At 42.6% G+C, this 26,695-nt stretch overlaps 1 protein-coding gene across 1 annotated transcript in view; it reads right to left on the bottom strand.

Moving 5' to 3' along the window:
- GALNT12 (polypeptide N-acetylgalactosaminyltransferase 12) overlaps positions 1 to 24,540 on the bottom strand; it is a 49,675-nt gene extending 25,135 nt beyond the window's left edge. Inside the window, exons 1-5 of the mRNA XM_086742092.1 lie at positions 24,155 to 24,540; positions 9,766 to 9,935; positions 8,795 to 8,984; positions 5,988 to 6,173; positions 3,497 to 3,614 (exon numbers count right to left, since the gene is read on the bottom strand). Coding sequence (XP_086598218.1) covers positions 3,497 to 3,614; positions 5,988 to 6,173; positions 8,795 to 8,984; positions 9,766 to 9,935; positions 24,155 to 24,531 — 1,041 coding nt within the window. The 5' untranslated portion in view covers positions 24,532 to 24,540. The remainder of the gene's footprint in view (positions 1 to 3,496; positions 3,615 to 5,987; positions 6,174 to 8,794; positions 8,985 to 9,765; positions 9,936 to 24,154) is intronic.
- Positions 24,541 to 26,695: the final 2,155 nt, after the last annotated feature.

Here is a 26,695-nt window from a genome sequence, read left to right as displayed (position 1 = left end):
GGTGCTGCTGCATGATCTTCTGGGAGCTGGGTGGGCTGAGGGAGGTCCCCACCTGCTCCACCCACAAGACAGATTTCCAGGTCTGGACAGAAAAAGAAACAATACAAAAAGATCAGAAGAGAGAAGACCCCAGGCAATGGGAGGCGTATCATCCAGGCTCGAGGGCAATAGAGTTTCCGACAGAAATGACTTATCTGTAAATAATTTTGCTGCAGCCAGGATCCCCTTGCTCCATGTACAGCAGGGGAAAGATGAAAGGGCATGTTTTGCATCCCTCAGAAAGAGGAGTTTCAATGACCACTATGCCCACAAAGTGAAATTTTATCCAGCCAAATATCATTACTGTGAAATCAAGGCACGTTGACTCAATCCTGCATTCAGCACGCAGCCTCTATCTCTTAGTCATCATGCTTTTAGCCAAAGCTTTGTCCTTGGTGCACCTCTCAAAACCACAGAGAATTTCTTCAGTTTCAAATAATTAAAGTACAAGAAAGAGGAGGCTTGAGGACAAGTCCTTTCATGTCATCAGGAGAGGGTGGCATTTTCAGAGACAAGAAAAACAATGAATTAATTGACAATGTTTTTCAGTACCCCTGCTCCTAATTTTCAGGTCTGGCAAGTCTAGAAACCATTGAGACAACAGAATTAGCACCGATTTATCCTTCCTGACCTTCTTCAGCACCTTGGGCAGCCAGAGGAACACAGTTAAGCAACATCATAGAGCTCTGCTCTCTTCCACAAAAACCCTCACCACGAGAAGCATAAGTACAAGGGCTTGAAATCAAATAGGGGAAAGCATGTTGTGCACAATTTGGATCCAAATGCCTAGGTCCTACTGGCAAGATTAACATGCCCAGGTGTATTTGCTGGCCGTTGGACAGCCTGTTCTGCAAAACTGTCGGCCTCCCAGAACAGAGCTGCTCGATCTACCTGCAGCCCGCAGGGAGCCCCGCACCAGAGCTCCCACTCTGCTTCCTCATTTAAGCGCCTCTCTTATCCCCAGCCCCAAGCCACGTATCTGCTCTTGGCCAGGTGCGCAACACCCTGCACGCCCGTGGCTGCTGAAGGACCACCCTGAGCCCCCGGGCTGGTGCACCCGTGTGTCTGCTCAGCCTGTGCGGGGCTGCGGTGCCTGCACACATCCCCATCGCTCTGGCTCTGCTGCTGTTTTTGTGCTTCTGCTGTGCGCAAGGCAGCCTCTGATGCTTCCTTCGGCCCTGGAGAAGACCACATTTCTCTGCTGCAACCCATGGGGTCAAACACTTGGTTCAGGGGAATCTGTAACATTAGAAATGAGGTGTGCTGCCAGACCTTGGTAGTGGTAAATGGCAATGTTAGCTTGGGTCTAAAGCAGCAGCCAGTGTAGGGGCACTCTGTTCTACAAGTGAGGCTTGTCCTGTCTGAAAGCCTTGGTGTCCCAAAAAGCGAGCCAGAAAGAGCAGAAAGCCAAGAACTGCACGCAGAGAGGGCAGTCCTTGAGGCTTTCTACAAGGAGCTGTAGAAAGATCCTTGTAGAAAGCTCCCACAATCCGACTCAGAGGAGAAAACTACTGCCATCTGGGGCGGTGCTATCCTGAACTCCTACTGGTTAGGGGGCAACCATTTTGGTGCCACCAAATCCAGGGTCACAGAAGACTGCAGACATTTCAACAACATGAAGTAGATCCTGCAATGTCCAGTTCTGTCAACTCCGGCTGTTGTTTCCAAGCTTGCTGCTCTGGGACAGGTGCAAAATTCTGCTAAGAGGCAAAACATATAGTACTGCGTTCTGAAGCAGCGTCTTCTCTGCCTGGTTGCACGTGCACTAGCAGACACAAACAAGTGCCTGCAAGAGCCAATCTTGCTCAGATGATGTACATATCCAACGTGCTTGCTACTCTCACATTACGTTTGTGGGAGGTGGTGTCATGCTCTCTGATGTCACTTGCTGCTAAACTAACAGTCTCCTGTCTTTGCCTATTTGTCTGCTGCAACAGTGTCATAGCTGAGAAAGCAAGTCCTAGGTCAGCAAGCATCTGTACCCCAAAATGCATGACTCCCTCATTGTCATCACCCCTTCAGTCTCTCAGTGAGCAAGAAAAAACAACTTTCCCTTGTCAGAGTTAGCTGGGGATGGTGTCCAGCATCAGGCTGCTTTCCAGCTTAACCTGCCTTGGGTTGTGACTGATGAAGAGCATGATCATTTCTTTGGGCCCCCAAATATGAACTCAATCTATTGCTACTTCTGGCTCCCTGAGCAGCCTATCAAGAGGAGGCATAAGTATAATTTCATCAAGAGCTATTTCATAGCTCCTGACCCTGTGACTGAGCAATTATCCCACAGAAAATAAATGCCTTCCAATGGAAAGAGCGGACGCACTGCAATATATGCATCAACGTGGGCTACACCAGAACTGCAGACATCTGGGAGACTCTTGTTCCAGAAGCTCACAGAGCTGATGGAGCTGGGCAACCTGCTTTGAGTTTCAGGTGGAAGCCTGCTGAATTTACCGACCAAGTAAGTAGGTGGTGTTTTTGGACTTAGATGCCAGAAACTTTTCACTATGTGAGAAAGGACCTGGTCATGAATCCCGATCAAACAGTGATTCCAGTTGAGAAATCTCCCTCCAGAGAGAAATCAAGTCAACTGTAGGCCTCTGCTTATTATCCTCCCTAATCCTTTTCTTTCCTTATTTTTGTACCCTCTTTGCTAGGAGTTCTGCACTACAGGCAGCAGGAGACAGCAACAGCAATCAGGAAGACTCCATGCTTCTCCGGTTAACAGGCAGACATCAAGTGAGACAGTCTGCTGATACCTCCTTTCTCAAGAAAGTGGTTTTGTAACACTGAAATACTATTTCAGAAATCTGCTGTCACCTGGTAAAAAAAAAAAAAACAAAACAAATACATCAACCCTCCCTTCCCACAATCCAGCGACACACAGAAATACAAATACGACCATGAAATATACCTGATGATGAGCAGAAAAAGCAAGGGAGATCCAGAGTACTAAGTTGTGAACCCCCTGCAAACCAAATCGGGCCCTGCAGTGTACCTCCTACACCCCAACTGCATTGCTTCAGCAAGCTCGGGGGACATGGGCAAACAACAGGCAGCCAGCACTCAGTGGGAATCCACAGCAGCGCAGGTAACAGCGGAGTAGAGGAGGACAAGACTGTTTTTGCTTGTCAGTCTGGACCGTCTGGTATCTCCTCTCTGTTCCCCTGCCATAAATCCTTTTCATTCCAGCTAGCTGTCTGCCTCACACCGGAGCACTGGTCCACCCTTTGGTGGGGTACAGCTCGACAGTTCCTGGATACTTTCCCCATCACCTTTTATAACCTTTATACAAACTCCCTTCTTAACACTTGCTTCCATTACAGCTATCTCACTAACTAAAAGGACATGAACAAAGAAATAAGAAACTTGGGTTTGTTCTCAGGAAACAGAAAAAAAAACAATACCCACAAAAAACCCAAACCAAAACAACTTAACAACTTTAAATTGAGCCACTTACCCTAAATGAGAATTCAAGGTTTTCTCCTCCCCAGACTTCCATTCCTGTGTCATATGAACCAAGATAATCAAAATACTTCTTGCTCACAGAAAACAGTCCACCTGCCATGGTTGGAGACCTAAAATAGAGAACAGTAATTCTGAACTGAATAAAAATTGAAAAAATATAAATTAACAAACCATAGTAAAAAATACAATATACTTTTATTTTCAATTTTCTCAGTCTTTTCTGGATACAAAGTAACAGTCAGCCATGGATCGGTTAAGTAGTACATTGTCAGACCATTTAAATTTAATTTTGTAGTAAAAAATTGTATCAGAAATGAACTCCAGAATGTATTAGAATAAAAATAATTATTAAATTAAATTATTAATAATTAAATAAATAATTAAATTAAATTATTAAATTGAATTATTAATTAATTATTAAATTAAATCAGAGGAGATAAACATTGTGTTAACAGAAATTTTTGCAATTACAGTGTCTTTGTGAGTGGCTATAAATTACTCGCCTCTTACCTGCACGTAGTAAAACACAAGCTTTTTGTGCCACAATTATTTTAATCAGCTCTGAAATTCTAAGTGCAGTATCCTTATATATTTTACTTAAGTAAACACATTTGTGCTTTAGTAATTAATAACAACATTTCTGATCCAATTAATATCAAGTGGAAAAACTCTCAGACATCAACTGGGCAGAATTAAGTAAACAGAGCCCCTGCAGAGATTTTTTTCTTTCTAAGATCTGCCCATCTGTGGGTTTTTTTTAATTGTTTGCTATGTTTGGAAGAAAAATCAGAGGCCAAAATTGGAGTGACAGTGCATTTAGGGGATGTACTTTCTGTAGGGTAGAGTATGCATGTATACAGAAACTTGAATTTGTTCATTATTGTTCCTAATTGTTTACAATCTTAGAAAATTACCCTCTTTAAAATGCAAAGCATACAATGCTGGTTGGAACTAAATTCAGCTGACACTTTATGAATTTTACTAAGTCACTGCTGAGGTAAATGTTAAAAAATGCTAGGTGCAGCGATCGGTTACTCTTAGTCTGTCAAAACTAATTTTACCAGCCACCTTTTTGAAGCAACACTGTCTCACACTATCATATGTTGTTTCAAAGAAAGGAAAGAGATGTGGTGAGACAGAAGGAAGAAAACATCCCAAACTCTGTAACCAGTCAAGTTCTTCTGTCTCACTCCAGATCTCGTCTTTCCAAACACAGCTGTCGGTGACACCGCTCTCAGCATTGCTGCTTTCTCCAGACACTTGCCAAGCTCAGAATCCTCGGGGTACCATGAAGCTTTATCCCTCATCATTTTCCCCTTGGCATGCCAAAGACAATTCTTCTTGTCACAAAGATGAAAAGCATTGTATTTAAACTAGAGGCTTTAAAAACATTTATTCCATTTTGAAACTTTTTTTTTCAGGAGAATGTGGACTAATATATGCTGAAAAGGACTAAGTTACTGCCTCACTTTTCCCATTAAAAAAAAAATGTTCTTCTCTCAGCTGAAGATAAGTTCATTAATATTTTTGAAGTACTGGGTATTAGTATCATGATAAGTGACCTAGAAAAGACTGAGAAAACTCAGAGAATTCTGTATTTGTTGTAGTCCATAAGATAACAGATTATAAATAAAAGCAAGAACTAAACAAAATCACAATGTTAAAAATGCCAAACGACTGCTTCATTTCTTAAAATACACTACTGAAATACAGCATGTTACAAGTAGTGTGTAGCAGACCCTCAACTATCAGGATTTTGTCTACAGCGTCCATTTTTCCAGATGCATTGTTTGTACTCTTACCTTAACCCTCTTAAAAATACAGTATGGAGTGACAGATAATACCGACTGATAGCAACTTGTCTTAAAAACAACAAAACAAAACTAAAACCAACAAGGAAGACATCCATGTGAGCTCCTATGAGTCAGCCCTTCATAGAAACTCTGGTGGGTAGAGCTGTATGACTTCATCCCAATGAAGAACCAGCGAACTGGTTCCACTTTGAAAACAGAGAAAAAAAACCCCACTATCACTATGGTACAGATAAAGTCTTCAAAACTACTTTTGCCTTCTTACTGGTTTATGATTTTCTTCCTCCTCTTTTTTCATCATTGACTATGATACATTTTTTACAACGCAGATCTCTGTGTTGCACAGAGGACATCCTTTAGTATTGGTTAATCTGTTACAACCTTTCTGTGTGCTGATAAGCACCTCTGGGAGTTTGCCCGCAGGAGTCCAGAGACTGCTTGTGCAATAAGGATTCCATATGGAAGAGTGCACAGGCATTTCAGCTTTTAGAGCAGTACTTTTTCAGGTGCATGGTGAGAAGGAGCTATTTTGGAAAAAAAGGGGAACTAAACAAGATATATAATTTTTAGTAATATGCTGATTTCTCAAATATTTTTCAGCACCTGGCATTTCCAAGTGAAGTCAAAAGCACTTGTAACATTCACAGTTTCATAAGATGCATAGAAACTAACCTGATCACATCGGTCTTGGACCTCCTCCGTTTTTGTTCTCTTTCAGGGGTACTATGCCAAGTGAAGACCAGTCTCCAGTCAAATCCGCCGATCTGTGGCTCACCAGCATTTCCCAGGTACTCAAATGTATTCCAGTCAATAACATCAATAACAGGGCAGACAACAGCTGATTCTTCTTCTGCAATCCTAATATGGTTTTAAAAGAAAAGAGTGTCTTCCATTAGAAACATCTCTCAAAAACTAGAACTACCAAGAACAGAAAATGCTTAGAAATACCAAATGCAAAGTTTTGCTCCTTTTCAATTCATGCTGCAATACAAGGAAAGGATAGCTACAAGAATAACCACCAATTTCTTGCTGAGGATACATCAGGAGGGTGTATCAGGACGCAGCCAGCCGTAGGCACCTGGCAAGCATCAATCTTCCTGGACAGTGGAAGAGAGGTATGGCAGATGGCTTGAGATAATACATTCAGCATCTGACTTGGCTGCCATATCCAGCACCGCATTCTCAACAAAAACATCTATTTTATTTTGTACAAGTAGCTGCATTCAAGCTATTTAGAAAGCTGCATGGCTATCATTCTGGGAGGATGAATAAGGCAGCTAGGCTCTTGGCTCATGGTTGTTCTTGTAACTGTGATCATCTGCAAAAAGTTATACTGACCACTACACAACAGTAACTCAAAAAGAAGCCATGAGCTTAAACAAAAACAAAAAAAAAATCCACGAAACAAAACCAAACCCTGCGACATAGGAATTAGATCTCCAACACTGAAACATACATGAAGGAGGCCTCCAGAAACTCTGACAACATGGGAGATAAAAAGGAGAAACAAGATAGCACTGCAGAATAACACACCCATCAGCAAGGCTGATGTAAAGATAGTTAAGATCTTTATCACACTGAGAATACATCAGTGCTAATGACATTTCTTGCAAGTCTACTTCTACGAGGACATAAATGCCCTCCTCCCATTTCTCAGTCCCTTGCAGGGTTTTCTGGATTCCTTTTCAGAAGTATTTGCCCTTACAAAAGACAGTGGGATCCTTTGCCTTCACCTCAACTTCTGGAAAGGCTTCTGAGTATGAGGCAAAATCAACTTTAGTCACATAAAGCTCCAGCTAAGGCTTTTCTCCTAAATCCCTCTCTAGCTATCTTCTCTACGCTAGTCTTCTGATATCTCCTCATCTCTTCAGTGAAAAACTGACTTGTCTGACTTTAAGATGCTGCTATTTGTTTTAGGCCTGTATCTTCTGATTTGGGTATTCCAGAGAAAAAAAAATGAAAAACTGAACATGTTAGTTGCCAAACTATCTGTCACTTGAGGGGAGCCCATTCCTCATGGGATTATTAAGCTTAAAACCCACAGGCTGACCAAGGGGCTCTGATTCTGAAATGAGAGCAGCTTGTGGTGGTTAAACGCAGCAGAGAACAGAAGCGGTTTCAAAGAAGCATCGTCTGAGCTGAGGAAGATTGCCTTAAATAGGAAATGGTCCCTTGTTGCCAGAGGGAAGATGTGACACAGTTGTGTCGCAGAGCACACAAAAGGACTTTATACAAACATTGCTAGCTCCTGTGTCATTTGCATAAAGCTTGTGTACAAAGCCATGAGAATGATACGTACACAAAAGAAAAAAAATTCCCAGTAAAATGTAAAAATGCTTTGTTGCTCCTGTAAAGGAAAAGGAGTGAAAAAGTGAAAAATTAGGTATCTAGCACATGATTTCAGTTCTGAAAGGAATCAGGTAAGTGAAAAGCCATCACCTTTTCTGTAAGTTAGGAATTAACTAGATGGCACAATGCACAGGCAGCTTACAATTACAACTATGTTTGCACTGCAAAACGCTAACACTATTGTACTGCTTCCATACCTTTGAGTTAAGATACGCCATGCAAACATCTCCTTAAGATGTACATCCGCATCTGCGGCAAGGACAAAAATTCTGACACATCTAGGGCTAACTTTTTACAGAAGGTGATTTAATACACTTAAAAGTATCCAAATCCTGCCTCAAGATTGCCATCTAGTGGTTTGCTAAAGAAGTGAAAAAAATTACAGAATCTCCTCCACAGTTACGTATAGTTTCTTCAGAGGACGATTGTTAAAACCATGCTTAGTTTTTGATTTTTACCCCTCTTCCTTTCTTCACACTAGCTTAACTCAGTTATCTGAAATATACTCGGTATGAAATTTACAAACAAGTTAAATATGACAATTTTAAGGAAAAAAAAAATTAAAATATTATTCCAGATACAATTTCAAATGGACATGGAAAGTTGCAGAACACAAGTCCCACTAAGAATCAGGAAGACCGGCACACCTCAAGACAGTGCGTACTTTTGGAAATCTCTCTCCAGTTGGAGAGAGATGGATTCTCTCAGGACTGGAAAGGCAGAGTTTACTGACTTTTCTTCCGATCTGCTTATGTGTACGTTGCCCTGCAACAGGGGACATCTCAGGGCACGCATCTTTCCAGACCTTCTCATTTGCCACCCAGGCTGATAGAAGTAGCCATCTTTCCAAAGTAGTTTCAAAGCTGGGGGTGGATTCCTCTTCCTGAAAACAAAACTTTTCCTTCTCTGAAGAAAAAGAGTAGCCTGGTCCTTGGGAGAAAACAAAAATCCATCTCCTGGTCTTTCACACTTCCATTCGCTACCCCATCACCTGGAAACAAACACTCACAGTGCCTCAGGTACCTTCGGTCAACATCTACCAATAGCCATTTTTCCACTGCAGAAGTGTGCCAAACCATCTCTCCTCCTTCTACATCTGGACAGAAAACCAGCCCAGAGCATAACCTCACCTTGCCAGCAGTGGCTCCAGCCAGCCCTCGTGGCATTCGCAGTGGCAGTCCAGGAACGTCAGGATGTCTCCTTTTGCCACAGATGCCCCCAGCAGCCGGGCTCGAACCAGCCCCTCTCGCTTATTTGCGCGGATAAGACGCACTTTTCGTAAGCCAGCCACGTAGTTTTCCAGAGTCTCCTTTAAGTGTTCTGTAACAAACAAACAGCAAAGATAGAAAGAAAATAGTTCTGGAATGATTGGTTTACGTCATGCTACAGAAAGCTCTTTTTTCAGTACTGTATTACTAATAGCAGTGCCTCAAAGATCCCAGCATTTTGAACTCTGATTCTGCTATACTGTCTATGTTAGGAAAGGACAAGGAAAAAGCACAGAACGTGAACGGACACAAATCACAGTTACTTTGATAATAAATACTTCGTATTTATACTTAATAATAATTGATAAATAATTGATAAATAATACTTTGTATTTACCTCTGTAATTAATTTTCAAATTGCTAAGTTCTTCTCAAATGTCAGGTGGAACTTTTTCCATGTAAAAGTTTTATTCTCAACACAATTCATGTGTAGTGGAAAATGTCAGCAACGTCTTTGCATCCCATAATTCAAACAAAAACAGATAACCAGGTAGCTCTCGCTATACTAGACACCAAGGCAACCTTGGAGCAATCGAAACTTCTTTGAGTTAGGAAACCTGAAGTGGTCTGACCAGACTGTATGTTATCTATATACGCAAGCACTCATGTTACAACACAGCAAACGTCCTTCCCCATTCTAAAGAAAATTGGGTCCACAAGTCAATTTTTTCACTGGCACACCAGAAACATACACATACACAAACTAAAACATACACACACTATGTTGTACAGTTTTATGGTACATTACGTAAACAGCTTATCTTTTTCTCCTGTGGACCAGCTGCCAAAAAACCCCATCAATAATAAACATTATTTAGAATTATTCTTCTTACCTTTGTCACTGTAATCATCCACAAGGATAATTTCTTCCAAAAGTATATCTGGAGATGTCTCAAGAACACTATGAACAGTTCGCAGAAGTGTTGACCAAGCCTCATTATAAAAAGCTATCACAACAGAGGTTTTTGGCAGGCTGTAATAATCATACTTCTTCTCTCTGCATCTGTAAGGGAGGGGATTACATTTAGTACCAGTGCAAAAACATTTGTTGATTTTCAGAAAACTATTCTCAAATGAAGAATTTGTATGCTATTTACTAATTGTAAGGAAGAACATATTAAAGGTCTTAAAAAAAACTGTATGTACATGGAAAAGTCATGCACTTTCAGGAAGCTGGTCTTCCACAAGTCCCATTTCCGCAGCAGCATTATGACTAAAATTTCTAAGAAGAAAAATAATAGGAGGTATTCTGTGCTGGTGTATGTGCAGTAGTTGTCTTTGCACAATATTACCTCAAGTAGAAGAACAAGCAACGGCCAAAACACACTTCAGACTACAGAAAGAAGAAGGAAAAAAAAAGAAAAACCACCAAACCAACTACAAAACCTAAGTGTGGCAAAAACAATACCATAAATTACTAATAACTTGTGCTTTGGAAAATAAAACAAGTGCCAGAGAGTAAAAACATAACTGTGAGGGAACAGCAACACACACAAAAAACAAAAAAAAAAAAAAAAAGAGAAAAACACCACAGCAACAGAACTGAGACGTATGTACACTGAAGCAGAATTTGGGAAAAGTCACAGAACTGCCAAGATATTATAGTAAAATCCACAAAAAAAAAAAAAAACACAGACAGACATAGAAATGCACGGTTTTGGCTCTATAGACAGGCAGGAAGTTTGCAAACCTTTGGATTAAGCTCCAGAATGTATTTCCTATAAATATATATATGAACTTCCCTGAATGAACATAAGGATGCCAAGAAACTCAGAGCTGAGCCAAATGTGTAAATTGTTGAAGATTCCCCTGGTCTGGAAGAATTTTAAAATAATGACAGTAGTTACTACCATTTCTCCCCTTTTGTTAGGGCATTTTCTGTATCAGCAGTTTTCTTGAAAACCAACCGAAATGGTTTAGAGATGTCTGAATTTTCTTACACCTCCAGCTCACTGCCTGGAGTCACTGGGCCCTGTAAAAGACTGAAGGACATACTTCAGCGTCTGTAGACTGCTAGGTCACAATAGATACTGAATCTTCTACCAAAACAGAAGAGCAGTGAGTCCTCCAAAACCTATGCTACAGGGAGCTGAAGAGGGAAACCAGAACTGACCAGCAGAAAACACAACAGCAAAATCCCTTAGGTCAATTTAGGGGAACTAAAATTCCCCAAAACACCCAGAAAGTGACATTAAAAGAAAACTGCTTGCCTACAGCACATTAAGAATATATTTACTGCCTATTTAATGCTGCTGTGTTTGCAATTAAAAAGAGTCGTCTGAATCTGAATATTCCTAAAATTAAGATTCTTATGGGAGGGGGGGAGGGGGAGGTGGAAGGTATGTAGAGTACTTCTCTAATAAATACCTGAAAATGAGAAAAGAATGAGGAGAAATGACACTTGAGCAGAGGAGGCACACAGAAGGCTGCTTCTCAAATATGTAAGGAATGCCATGCAACAACACTCATTGTATGATGTGTATGCATGCATGCCCACATACAGATATACACAGATAGATATACATTCACACACCCTTCTACAGTGAAGTACAAAAATGCCTGTCCCTCCAGGCTGTAACTTGTCCTGAGGCAAACAGGGACATTCACACAGCGAACTGCCTTGCACCATCGGCTGGTGACAGAAGTGATTTATTTTGCCAAATGTTCATGTATTAACTCATGAAAAAGGAGTGACATTTTAATTAACTTTAAAAAAAAAAAAAAAGCAGAAAAACCTACTGTATGAATCCAATTTTAGAAATACGTATTTACTTTAGCCTACTGAAAAACATTTATGCTCAGTACTGCCAGGAAAAATTTCTTTTGGTATATTACAGCCACTTGTACTAGGTAACCTCAGTTCATTTCTCAATGGAAGTGGGATCTTTACCTACCCATTTCAGAAAACTGAAAGAAAAAAAAGAAACAAACAGAAAATCTCCAGGAAAGCTTTCTCCGGAAAATACCTCAGAAAGATTCACAGAATAATAATGTTGTATTCCATTCCTTAAAAAAAAAAAAAAAGGAAATCCAGAAGGTCTAAAGCTTATAAGTCTAATTATAGATTAAAGACTTCAATGGATTTGCCTGAAAATTACACGCTGGAGATGGGAAACATGATTTGGCACAGAGCAAGGTAATCCCCAAACTGTGATTCACTGTGCATTGCTGCCTCCTCAGATGAGCACGCCCTGCACTGCGGGAAAAGGTCAGCCTCCTATGGGACATACCACAGCACGCGTTTCTGAGGTTCCTGAAGTCAAGAAAGAGGCCCAAAAATAAAAAGGGCATTTTGTTTACCAGCTCCATGGTGAAAGGTAGCATGCAAGTGACTCACCAGGGCATCAGGGCAGGCTGTTGCCCCAACCAGTGTCTGGATCCCCTGCAGCCCGCTTGGACAAGGCTGACCACCCGCCGAAGAAAGAAACCATCTCTCACCTTGCATATCGAAACACAAAGAGCACGACTGAAAGCGTAGCTTTTTAGTACATTATTTTGGGGAAAACTAATCATCACGTACAGGTCAATTAAAATTTTGAAACTTTTACACGTAAAAAATTAGGGAAAAAAAAAGTTATTCAACCTCTATGCAGATCTGCCTGTTTATCTCAGAAATTTTTTCCATGACATATAATCCTTACTAGACTGCTACAAGAGCTCAATTGTTATCAGTCTCAAATATTGTTGCTGAAATGAAGCACTCTTTTCCTTGTCTTTCTGTACTGAAAAAAATTTCAAAGAGTTTTGCTAAGCCTTAAAAAATAATCCCACTGGGGACATTATAAACCAAAAGCATTTAAACCCTGGAAAAATAATAGTGTAAGAAAAATCTTAAAAAAAAAAAAAAAAAAGAATCTCTGAAATTGAAATGCTTAGAAGCGTTGCTGAATAACAATTAAGCATCATACATGCGGACACTAAACATTAGCACTTCACAAAATACACAAGCTTCAAAAAAAACCCACCACGAATACAAAACCTGACTTAAATCCTTGTGGTCATAACTCAGCTTTTCCATTTCCCAGCTCCTATTTACAACAGAACTACCTGAGCAGTGCATTTTCTGTATTCACCTTCGCAAACTTCAGGATGTATTTTTATTCTTCGCGTGTCACCCCAGTATCCAAGATCCTACTTTCCTAGTGAATCATTTCACTCCTACTTTGGGTTATTCAGAAAAAAACAAATGCATATCAGTTACAATATGTCATTAAAATGACAGGGAGGATACAAACTGGTGACAGCAGTCCAAAAATGTTTTTGCAGATACTGGGAATATATATTTATAATGCCTAGACTGCAAGCCACTTTTGGCTTCCAACTAGGGCCACAAAGATGGTAAGAGGGCTGGAGGACCTCTCCTATGAGGACAGGCTGAGAGAGCTGGGGCTGTTCAGCCTGGAGAAGAGGAGGCTCTGGGGAGACCTTATAGTGGCCTTCCAGTACCTAAAGGGGGCCTACAGGAAAAATGGGGAGAGACTCTTCAGCAGGGCCTGTTGTGAAAGGACGAGGGGTAATGGTTTTAAAATAGAGGGAGGTAGATTCAGACTAGATACAAGGAAAACATTTTTTACAATGAGGATGGTGAAGCACTGGAGCAGGTTGCCCAGAAAGGTGGCGGATGCCCCATCTCTGGAAACATTCAAGGCCAGGTTGAACGGGGCTCTTAGCAACCTGATCCAGATGAAGATGTTCCTGGTCCTTGCAGGGGGATTGGACTAGATGACCTTTAACGGGCCCTTCCAATCCAAACTATTCTATGACTAAGGCACTCTTTAGTGCCACACTCAAATGCCTAGCACTGCCCTCTCCCAATACAGAAGATCACGTTAAGACAGGATTAATCGCATCTCACGTTGGCCATCTAGAAGCTAGGTGCTATCTTTGAGCTAATTGTCTGGACTCTGCATGTCCATAAAGACAAATCCAGCAGTGATACACCTCACTCTCCTAACGACATTTATCTAGGGCAGACAAACAGACTTCCCCCCTTGTCTATAGAGGTTTAACTACAGAGCAGACGCTTAACTTTTCTACAGCTACAGCTAAACGACAGGAAACTATTTATAGTCCCTACTACTGGCTGCCCGATATATCACCTTGAACCTAGTTATCATAACTACCAAATGATTCCTAGAAAGATAATATAGACATAAGGAAATGAGTTGCCTGTAAACGTGATATTTCCAAGCATGGACAATAAACGCAGACGCACTGCCATTTGTGGTTCAACATATATACCTTCACTACTCTTATTATCTTATTCAACCATAGGAATTTTACTATTTACATATATATATATATATATACACATATATATATATATATATGTATTTTTTTTTTTTTTAAGACAACCCTAAGTTAAAAGTGTGTGCGTACTGAGTGGGTTAATTTTCTTCAGAAAAGTAAGCATATCTCTAGCCAATTTGCTTTTGCAAAAAGTTACCAGATATGAGGATCAGTCACTGAGAAAAAACCCATTGCCAGCGCACACAAGCGGCTTTTTTAAAACCAACAAAAGAAAGGTATAAAGCTTTAAACAGCACTTGGATTTCACTGAAAAACACTGATATACAATGGATAACAATGATAATACAGAACATGATGCAAAAGAGAGACACCTGCTCGGCCTCTGCCCTCTGATGGCTCCTGTTCTCCGCAGCCCCACTACAAAATGCAGAGGCAGAGTCCTTGTGCACAGCGGAGTTGTATCCAGAGACAACGTGGCTGGAACTGCCCCTAATCACGTCCCAGGGTGCGGGCTGGGACACTGCCCTGCTCCAGCAGCAGCCTGCTGCTGCGTTGTCCTCCATTTCCCTCAGGTACTCTCTGCCGCGCCGGGTGGGTGTTCCAGGAATCCTCCAGCTTGATCACTGTGGCTTAAAAGACATGTATAAACCAAGAAATGCCAAAATATATAGCTTTTGTTTATTAATTCATAATGAAATAAACATGGACATTTAAAAAATTCTAATTTTATTCAGCCACAAATCCTCAAATTCCTAGATGGGATGCAAGAGAATAATGCTGTGTCTGAACACAGTTCTCTCTGTACCACCTCTCCTGGATGTTCCACTACAGCACCTACTCAAACATTTAACTCCACAAAATGCAAATTGAAGTAAAGCATGTAAAGGTGTATCATCAGACATCCACATTCCTGTGGGTTTTTGGTTTTACCTTTTTACACTGCATTTGCAAATCACAGTCTAACCACAACTACACGGCTGACAAGCTTAATCATTTAACCTACTACACTACAGTATCTTCTATTAGCAAGTTTTACAATAGGTTATTTACTAGAAACTATGGAGACATCAGTCAGGAAATGCCTAAACAAAATTAAATGGGCTATTTTAGAGAACATTTGTGTCAATTAATGTAATCACTCGATTTATTTCATTGTAAGGAGCTGTTTCTCTCTTAGAGATGCGTATCTATACACAGGGCGAGAGACAATGAATGTGTGCACACCGGGCATGCTGCCACAAGTTAATTAGGAATGGTTGCCGACATACTTTTATGTGAGACTTTCACCACAAGTGCAACGACGATACGGGAAGAGAAAATACATTTTTAATGTCCAAATTTTATGTTCTATATGCCAAGTTACTCGTATTTTAAGAAAAACTACGAAGTGTTCTGTGTGTTCTCAAATATCTGTTAAGAATACAATTGGCTCAAATTATTTCATGCTTTCTAAAGGTACACTTCTGTTTTAGAAATAACGTACCGGAACATTTTGAATGGAAGAAAGTATGTATTGAAAAATCAAGATGTGGATTCTCAGCAATCCACAAAACCAAAATTGTTCTAAGACCTCTGAAATTTTTAAGTTTTGCTTTTGAAGTTTCATTATGAATGCCTGGAAATTCAGAAAGTTCAAGATTCTGTAGCTTCCTCTTGGGAAGTTCAAAACAGCACATCACTGCTATATCAGATTTAATGTGATTTATGTGACTACGGTACATGACATTGCCATATATGCACTATCACAGCATCATCTAGCAAACATTGTCAGGATCATGCTTCAGGCTGGGTTGCACGCAGTGGGCTAGGAGCTAGGCTTGCTGGGTTTGCTAAGGTGGGTGGTGGATACGCCGACCCACATCACCACCTCCTTTTCTCTTCCTAATCTGAACAGGGTTAGGACATGGAATTAAGCAGCAGATGGCCTTTGAGTAAGAGGTGTGCTCAAAGGTGGCGTTTTGTAGGCTGTAAGTGAAAATGGCCGATCTGGACAAACGAGTGTCTCAATCCAATTTCACCTTCTCCACTCCTCACCCCATAAACTGCAGAGGAGGCAATGAGGACTCAGGGGTCTGACAGGCATCTTCACCCAAGAGAAAACATCTCCTCCTCCCACCCTCCCAAAGCCACAGCAGAGGACACAGCTGTACTGGGGTCCACTTCTCCCTTTTCTACTTCTCCCCTCCCTCCTGCTCCCAGTAGCAGCTTAGGGCATCCCAAGCTCAGCAGCACAACACGGGTCACAGCACGGGTTTCTGAGCTGCTCTGCAGAGTTACCAAGGCTGTGTTACCTACTCCAGATGAACGTGCATTTGAACAGCCCTTTTTCACCCCTCCTTGGGAAGGGCAACCTATGGACAAAATCCTGTGTGTGAGCCAAAAGCGATGCAGCTCTATTACATCAAAACCTGGGATACACAAGTGTGATGCTTCCAGCGGAATTAAACGATATTATAAGTCAGATTATTCTTATCTCCTCCAAACACTACCCAACTTTTCATGCTAATTTATATTCTCACATAAAACTACCTTGAACCAACTGGTTCTGGTTTGTTTTTTAGAGTTTTTTTGTTTGTTTGTTGTTTGGTTGTTTTTTTTTTTTTTTTTAATTCTTATCTGAGCATGGAAAGGCTGCACCTGGTTTTGCACACCTACATATCCCACATGTGCTCAGCTATTACAGAAAAAGGCGCTGACGTTTACGGAAGGCGTGTCTTGGTCAGCTTAGCAAAGAAGATAGCAAAGTCCTGATAACCGCCAGAATGGCTGAATTATTCAGGGCAAGGCTTGAACACATGAGCAGCGCAACTTAAAGCAATGCTGGCCCAGACTTCCCCACCACCCACTCCCAGCCCAGCGGCCTGGGTAAACACTCCCAAACTTATGTCTGCTGAAGCAAATCTCGTTAGAAAAGAGCCCCCTAGGATGTAGTTCAGTCTACAACACCATTATATGACACCTCTGAAAACAGAGGCTAGCTAGATTGTGAAATAGTTTTCCAGATTATATGTTGTTTTAAAGAAAAATTCTCCCAGTGACAATAAGGTCTCGACAAGACTGACTGCTGAGGACTGCTTTAAGATTTCGGATAACAAAGGGATGTGCTGGCTAGTATGAAAACATTGCGAGAAGCAAGGAAGAAAGCTGGGAAGCCTGAAATAGAAGAAAATATTTGCAAAGAAGTTTGCGGGGGAAAAAAAAAAAAAAACAAGTCTGTTTAAGGCAGATTAAAAACATATTAAGAAAAAATTGTCTAGAAAGTCCATCTATGAGTGTGGACCAAATTTATATCCTAAAATCGACAATTTTAAGTATTCCATAGACCCTCCTAATTCCAAATTGTTAGATAATGGCAATAGAAGTTCCTACCTAGCCCAGATGAGAAGGTACCTCTGCATGTGTCTGTGCGGACAAAATAATTAATTTCTATTTTATTTTGCTGATTTGAAACAGTGTTTTCATTCATTTTGCTCAAATGGTTACCCATGTTCACCATTTTCTTCCAAGCTAGTGACATACACTTGCACAGAGTTATACTATTTCCTTCACCCACATTCAGAAACTTAATTTGATGTGAGTAATTTGATTCAGGACATGAAAAATATTTTGCAAAGTAATACAATAGCTGAAAGAACTTATTGTAGCCATCACTATATAGCAGGCTGTGGATGCAGCTGGTCCTTACAGACTACTGTGTAAAGTAAAAGCACTGTTTGAACAAAGAAAAAAAAATAATCATAATTTGTGGTTAATATCACTGATCTGGGAACTTTGTCACGTTAAAAATGAAATAAACTGAAACCAAGCACTCATCTAGATGTCACAGAGGAAGCTGAAGATCTCTACTAGAAGTTGTAAAGAAAAACAGTCAAAAAACAATCATGTGAGCTCTTCTGGAAATTGTTTGCAGGTGACTACTAAGAAAAGCATAATGACAAAGAAAGCTGACAGATTTTTACAGAAGATAGGATATTTTACTATTTTTGTTTCCTGAATATCAAAGTGCTTGTGGAAACAGTGCTATACTCTGTACTGCTATAAAATACAAGCCTGCTTATTTTAAAACAAAAAAAACCCACAAAACCAAAAACAATGCTGCAGATTTATTGCTCCCCTACTTAACTGTATGAGGAAGGAATGAGATGTCCCAGAGACACACTGCTCTGCAGGTGTAAAGCCTGTTTATAAAGGCAAGGAATCCAGCCAGGTAGCAAAAAAAGTAATGACTAAAAGGTATTACAATTAACGTAGTTACCAGTAACTAATTATCCATTCCAGAAAAGCTCAGAAAACAAACAAAAAAAACCCAACCCAGTGACCATACTGTTACAAAACTAGTAAAGCAAATACACCTACATGTGTCTTATGCCAAGCACTTGCTCGTAAGTAGAAGAGCATTGTGCCTTCCAGACTTTGAACAAATGTAAAAGCACGGGAATCCCTATGCTGAAGCAAGTCCCGGACACAGCGGCGCAATCAGCTGGGTGTTTAGAGGGAAGGGATGCACCAGCCAGGTCAAGTTTCTGCAAAGAAGCACCCCAGAGAGTTCACTTTTACTATATGCACTGCAGGAAAAAAAAAAAAAAGTCACTGCAATTATTTCACCTTTAGATATCAGATGGAAGAGAAGCTTCTGGGTGAAGCCAGGCAGTCGTGGTGGGCTGGGGAAGAAACACCCAGCTGCTGCACCATTTCCTGGAACAGGGTCAGGTTAAAACTCCTGGCAGGAGCAGCGTACCCATTAAAATTGGATACTATGATTTTTGGAGTAGAAAAGGGACCAAAACCTAATTTTGAGGATTATGCCGGGAATTTGCGAGGGAGATACTACCAGGTGAGCAGCCATGTAATTTGGTATTTGCAACCCAAGTAAACAAAATAAAAAAATGTTAGCAAGTGAGACTGTAAGAGAACCACATTCCAATTTGTGAACAGATGGAAAATGTAGTTCTGAAAGTCAGAAAAATCTTAGTGCAAGGTTGTTACTCTAAACTCAAACATCCCCCCCCCCAAATAATACTATAGGTATAAATGGCAGAGACAGAGGAAATCAAGCATTTGTGTATTATCTATATATACATAGACACTGAAATATATATACACAGCTTCTTAAATATATCCATTAAAACATACATATATATTAAAAACATATATAAACAAATATCTCCAAACATGGAAGACTCTAAAACTTCTTTTATAGCTTCTAATTATTATGCAGAGCACATTCAAACTTTTGCGGGATTTTGTGACCACTCAAAATCATTTGCCAGGTAAGGAAAGACTTACAAATCCATGTGCTTGCGATGAGAAATGAAGCGAGGCCCAAGAGCTGATTAAGGCTTCTACCATGAAAGAGAAAATAAAATGCCGAGTCAGCACTAAGTGCCTATCCCTGCCTTGCTCCTGTTGTAACAAGAGTAAGCCAAAAGAAGGCTGGTGTGATTTCACAGAAGCCATCCCTGAAATAAATGTGCAATGCACTCCTACTGTGACAAATATAGAAAGAAAAAAAAAAAAGAGAAAAAAAAAAAAAAAGGCAGAATGTCTAAAATCAGGAACAATGCTTCAGAACAGTCCTTAATCTAACTGAAACCAAGCAGAAAAACTGGAAATGTATTTCTTACACATTGTAATAAACTGTAAAGGGTTGTTTAGGAGACCTTATCAGTTGTCTGCCCAACTCTGCAGTCCTGTGAAATAAGCATGTGACGAAAAACCTGTCAGGACAGGATGTGGCCCTGCTGCTGTGCAGGGGGAAGGCAGAACAGCAGCGGCCAAAATCCACGGCCCAGAGCCCATCCCTCTGGACTTACAGGGCACCAGCCCCAGCATGGCCCTCACTGGGTCAATGTCTGATGGAGGATGCTTTCTTGTCTTAAACCTGCAATAACTGTTGCCTCCTGTATGCAAACCCAAGAAATGAAGGACAGACATTGGGAAGACAACCTGGGCCATCTAGGTAACATCGAGGGGTAGGGAAATGACTGTGCTGGTGACGTAGCCTTGAAAGAGGTGCCCAGAGAGACTGTTGAATCTCCATCCCCGGAGACTTTCAAAATTTTACAGGACAAGGATGGTCTTTAGCAACATGCTCCAACACTGAAGTTGATCTGTTTCAAGTAGGAGGTTGGACAAGATACCCCAGAGCCTCCTTCCAACTGCCGTCGTTCTCTGACCCTATGGCAGATTTCACTTCTAGCCTTGTACAAACTGTATCACCATTTAGTAATTTCCTTACAATCTTACGCATAAGATTTTACCAAAATATCTTTTTATAGTTTGTGTGTATATATATGTGTTTAATTTGTTTATCTGTATGTTTAAATATATATGTTTATGTAAACATGTATGTGTACATATAGGTACATATATATACACACACAATTCTATCCACCAATAAAACTACAGAGTTTCTGTGTGATGAAACACAGTATTATCAGTTGCTGACCTCAAGCACAGACAGTTAAAGGAAGCAGGACCGTCTAAAGGAAATCATAGAAGCTGTCGAGCTCTCCAGGTCTGTGTTTCAATAGAACCAGGATCAATTCTTAGTAAAATGTGTTACAGTAGGCTGCGAGAACAAGAAGGAATAAAGGTCTTCTGAATATTTACATTGGCAGGAATATATTAATAGGAGAAACACCTAAAGTTGACAAAACTTTATAATAAAGTAAACAACTTTTGTAAAGGAGTCACAGTCAAATATCAAACAATACATTATTTAGGGGAGTAATCTCAGACAAACTATTCTTCTTCTCTTCCTGCACAGTATTACCAGACATAGGTATTAGCAAATAACCACTGCCACGTTTCTACTCTTGATAGCAGGTCCAGGATGTACAACACTGAGCAGTGGGAAAAGGCTTTTGTCGTCAGTTTCTGATAAAGCAACACCTTGTATACAGCATTTTGCAGACCAGGTTGAAATGCTTACTGGTTCAGACAGTCTCAATCTTACCAGCAAAATTCTATTTTACACTAGATTCACGTTTGTGATTTTCACAATTCATACTCAGAGAGCGAGTTCACCGATGCATGTGGGAGGGCATTAAGGTTAAAAGGAGCAGTGGGGCATCCAGGTGGTGGGGATGTTGCCTATCTTTATTTCCCTGGGATGTAAAGTTTCCAGACTCACCTCCACGCACATAAGAATATGCTAAAACAGACCAAAAGCCCATAGTCCAGAATAAAGTCTCCAACCACAGTATCTGTTAATATCTTACGAATACTTGATGTCAATTTTCTAGTAGATGGAATTCCTTATACCTTACAGTAAATGGATTTTTGGAACAAGGAGATGGCAGAATTTGTGTTATCCACTTCATGCATCAACCTAGTATTGAAGTGTCTCAGCAAGCCTGCCTGTCTGTCAGGCTGAAGAGCTGTAAATTAATTAGTCACTTCTGTATAGAAGCCATGCCGTAAGTTGAATGGCATTGGGTCCAACATAGATTTCTGCAGAACTTTACCAGTGACCCTCCACTACAGTGTGTGTGGGGAGGGGGGGGGGGGGGGGAAGAAAACAAGAAGACAAGTGCTTCTCAGTTTTTATCCAGTTATTTATAAACGCAAGGAATTTCCACCTTATTTCACAGCTGTTTAAGGAACTCATCAAAAGCCTCTGGAAATAATAGCACACTTCCTTCCTTACCCATATAATTACGACCTTCAAAGAACTCCAATAGGTTTGCGAGACATGTCATCCTTGACAAAGACCAAGTTTACTCTTTCTCTATAGATCACACCTACCTGTCTGCTACTAATTCTTTTCTTTTCCACGGTTTGTAAATAATAAGCCTGGAAGAGATCCAAGGCTTGCCACTATGCAATTCTCTAGTTCTCCTCAGAGATTCCACCAAAAAAAAAAAAACCAAAAAAAACCCAAAACAATGGTGTATGTGTCACCTTCTGGTCTTCAGGTACCAAAATTGTTTACATCTAAAAGTTCAGCCTTTGCATCATTTCTGTGGACAGCTGAAGTCTACCATTGCTACTCCTTTCCTACCATGGTAGATTCACCCAAATGTTCATTAAAGACCATGAACAGTCAAGCATTACCAACCTTAAAATAAAGAAAATAAATCATATTTTTCCTAGATTTGACTTTTAAGCCTGTATAGCCTCTAATCTTACACTGAAGTGCAGTGAATTTTCTATTGCTACAGGCTTGATGATATCTTTCTAAATATTTTTTTGTTTGTTTGATTTACTTCGATCCTTTGACATGGTCTTCCTTCTTAAGAGAAGTAGTTAACAACTTCATTGCAAAGTTGTGTTGGGGAAGATTTTTTTTTACATTTTCTGGGTGAATTGGATAGATGTTCTGTGATGTTTCTGCCGAGATTTAGATTTAATTGTGTGAAAAGGCACGAAGCACCTGCCAGCAGATACTACAACAGCACAACACAGCCCCAGCCTCAGGAGGCAACTACCTCTGAGATCACGTCACTGACGCTTTGTGATCCTTCTGGTTTGGATACATTTTGTTGTTTCAACCTCCCAATATTGAAACCAAAAAGGGTGTGTCATTGTAGCAAAATCCATCTGTCTATTTACATTATTTTCATTTCAAGAATGTCCCCCGCCCACCTATAACGTCCCCTGCTCAACAGCTGTGATCTTCCATTTCCTCCAACATCCCCTCTGAGAGAAACATCAAGAGTTTAAAATAATTAAAAAGTTATTTAAATTCTTCCTATTGAAATGCAGCTAAAACAGTCCTTTTTAGCCTATAGTCTATAGATTGCTTCTAAGAAGAGAATAAAAGGTAACTTAGAAAAACAAGCCTACTGTCATGCTTAAATTTATGGTTAAAAGGCCTTGCATTCGCACTGCAATATTTTGAGAGCTCTCGTAGAATTCACGTTTTAGATTCAGCACTTAGAAGCAGAGTTGAGTGAACTACCGGACAAGATGCACTGATGTGAAGTGAATGCACGGTGGAGACAGAGTCCTGCTTCTCCCACGCTCTTTGCTACTGTGCCACACAAACCTGTTGCAATGAAAGAAACGGGCTGAAGCCAAGCTCGGGTGAAACAGAGGAGAGGACTCTGCAGCCACAGCTCTGTCCTGACCCCTTCGGCTGAAGGCACGTACCTGTAACCGGCCGGCCCATTCCTCTCACCAGCTGGCTGCTCGCTCACAGGACAGCCGGCACCAAGGTGAACCACTCAGTTAAATTCGGTATTTGTTAGACCAGAACTGATCACACAGTCGGACCCGCCGTGCAGCACTGACTTCACGAGTGCGCTGAACTGCTGCCTGCAAGCTAGAATCACCTCACCAAGTAGTATCTACTCCTTCACTTACAATTGCTTATGCCATCCTCTGGCATTAGTGTCACAACTGCAAATGCAATTTGTAAGTGCAAATTGTCCCAGCAAGTAAGTATCCAGGACCACACGAAGTCCCAGTTTAGAAGAACGTTACTCATCTCTGTGAGCGTTTCTACATCGCTCCTGGTACATCTGATGACAAAACAATCTACTTTGCACCATGCAGCACAAGACATTTGAACACAACACAAAGCTGAAGTCTGGGAAGTGTAACATCAGTAAAGTTGGGAACGACTGGAAAAAGTATATGCTGCTGCCTCCAGTGGGAGAGCATCAGGAGAAAGGGCTGAAACCGCACTCCTAGGGCTACCAGAGGAAAACCACCTCTCCCCACTCGCAAGACGCTACTTCTGCCTTGCGAGGGAGCGGGAGCTAGGGAAAACCGTCGAGGGTTTTAACTTTGTGAGTAAGCGCCGCGATTTGAAACCGTTGGAGGGTTGAGAGGGGGAAAAGGTTTTAAACGCCTCCACTCTCCTGAGCGAGCCGCAGCCGCGACGCGACCACCCCACGCCCCTCCGTCGGGAAGAGCCCCCCCACCTCCCCAGCCAGCCGCGCCGGGGGCGGGAACGGCTCCTCCGCCCCGTCCTCACTCGCCCCGGGAGCCCGGGCGGCGGCAAGCGGAGCGGCCGGTACTCACAGCGGGTTCCAGCGCTCGGGCAGGCGGCGGTGCAGGGAGATGCGGTCGCTGAGGTAGACGTTGATCTGGTGCCGGTGGATGCTCTCCTCCTGGCGCCGCTGCTCGGCCGGGCTCAGCTCCAGCCGCACCGCCCGGCCCAGCTCGCCCAACGCCCCGGGGTCCAGGGCCGGCTTCGCGTACACCGGCTTCCGCAGCAGCTCGGCGTCGGCGGGAGGTGGCGGCGGGGCGCGGCGGGCGGCGTGGCGGGGCGGGGGGCCGTGCCGCCAGGCGAGGAAACCGACGGCGGCCAGCAGCCCCAGGGCCAGCAGTGCACCCCCGCCCCGGCAGCCCCGGCCCCGCTTCCCCCAGCACAGCCCGCGCCCAAACCGGCCGGCCATGCCCCACGGGCGGCCTCTCCCGGACACGAACGCGAGTGATCCTCCGCCCCGAGTGGACTTGGTGAAGTTGTGACGGACCTACCCACGCCGCGCTGCCCTCCGCCAGGAAACCCGCCCGGTGGCTCCGCCCTCCGCCCCGCCCCGCCCGCAGGGGCCCGGTGCGGAAGAGCCGCGTACGGGCGCGGCCGCGGCGTGCTGAGCGGGTCCCGCCGGCATTCCCGGGCAGGGGACTGTGCATCGCGGGTCGGGGAGGGGGTGACTGCGCCCTTCCCGCTTCGCAGCCGGATCCCCCGGGTGCGATGCTCCCGCGGCGCTGGGCAGCCTGCTCGGCCCCGGGGTCCCCGCACCCCTGGGAGCCCGCCCGCGCCTAGCCCTCGCTGGGGACACAACCGGTGGAGCCGGTAACGGTCCTGACCCAGCCCCGGGGCAGGGAGGGAGGGAGCGGAGCGGGGGCAGCCGAGTGCTGCTGGGTCACGCTCTGCTGGGATGCGGGGAGGAGGGATGGAGGGAGGCACGTCCCCTTCGCGCACTTGCTGTTACCCTCCAAGGAAGAGGTGATCCGATTGCCCTGAAGCTTGAGGGACCTTTGTCAACCCTGGGGGCTGCGTGGCGGATGTGCGCGGGTACTCCCAGCAAAGGAAGGTTTGGCTGGCACAGGGCCCCAGCGAGCTGCCTTGGCCACTGGAGATCAATGGGATGGCTCGATCACTGGGATGCCATGGAGGAACTAGGAAGAGCTCTGGGGCTAAAGGAAACAAGTCAGTAGGTGTCCTGGTTTCACCTGGGATGGAACTAACCACAACAGTAGGAAACCAGGCTTCATCCATTCTGCTGCCTCCAGAGCAGCCCGTGCCTTAGAAGTAAACACAACATGGGCCCAGAAGCCATGGGGTTAATGACAAACTCCTCTTTCACTGAAGAAAGTCAGAAAAAAAAAGGTCAGCCAATGTGGCCTCATAGAAATCCAGAAGACAAGTTAAAATCCTAAATTTATTATCTAGATAGTGGGCAGTCCATTTTATGAATTGGCAGAACTGTGGGGAAAAAAAAGCAACTGTGGTGTTTAGTGAAAATGTTCTAATTTGTTTCATACTCAGCAACCCATCCATGCTGCTTTTTCACTTTGCTCCCTAACAGGATGCAGCCCTGTCTGCCTAAACTTGCCATTCTGAGGCCATGAGATTACATGAGCATTTGCAGTTTTGCTTTTGAAAAAACTTAAGTGTAACATAACTGATAGAGTTTATCTTTCCAGATCAGCAGGGAGCTTGAAGCTCTGGGTCTGAGGTGCCATTTGCTCCATGCATTTCACTGTGCTATCCTCTGCTGTTGGAGGCCTGTCAAGATCAACCTAGCAGAGGACTCTGGTCATCCCCGGAGAGGGATGTCAGCCTGGTAAGCGGTATTGGGCAGTGCTCATCAGCATCGCTGAGGAGTGGATGAAAACACCTCCAACGCTAAGGAATGGGAAAAACCTCATCACTACCGGACAGGGTCACAGCATACAGCTATGAGCTGTTTCTGGTTTTAGATGCTAATAAACGTTGTGTGTGACCACAAACACATAGGCCAGCAACTACTGTGAAGGCCTTGCTCTGGACAGAAGGGTGCTGGATAATAGTGAGTCATCCTGATGCTGGCAAACTAGCATAAATCAAGTAGTTTGGATGTATTTGCAGATGAGTGTGTGTGTATAGATAGAATTTCATTATTTCTTATTCAGCTAGACAGTTATCTACCACAGTTCATTATATACGCATAAAATCTTGTTCCAAAGCATACATGCAAGCTGGAATAACGAGCACAGTAGCAGTTAAGTAGTAGTGTGTGCAAATATGGTTTGTACACAGCTGCTAAATACCAGCCTGCTGGACATAAGAATATGCATTGTATACAGAGAAAGCCGTGTTTAGCAAGCTTTGGGTCTGAAGAGTTAGGTGGCACTAGTAATTGCATGCCTAAGTGATTGTGTTGTCTCCTTGCTCGCCGTCCTTCCTGAAAAAAAAAGGAAGCTCAACGGGTGTCTTGGTATTGAGTTTATAGCAGGGGTTCCCTAGTTGTTGGCTGGTGAAGGGTTAAACCCTAAAGACACAGCCAGCATTTCTAGAACGTGCTGCTGGTTTAGATCCGGTTGTCTGGAACAAATAGTCTTGGGTTTTTCCCT

The sequence above is a fragment of the Chlamydotis macqueenii genome, chromosome 2, assembly GCF_036417535.1.
Source record: "Chlamydotis macqueenii isolate bChlMac1 chromosome 2, bChlMac1.mat, whole genome shotgun sequence".
In the NCBI taxonomy this organism is placed as follows: domain Eukaryota; kingdom Metazoa; phylum Chordata; class Aves; order Otidiformes; family Otididae; genus Chlamydotis; species Chlamydotis macqueenii.
The sequence above is the reverse complement of the archived record's forward strand: the minus strand, read 5'-3'. Positions and strand labels throughout refer to the sequence as shown.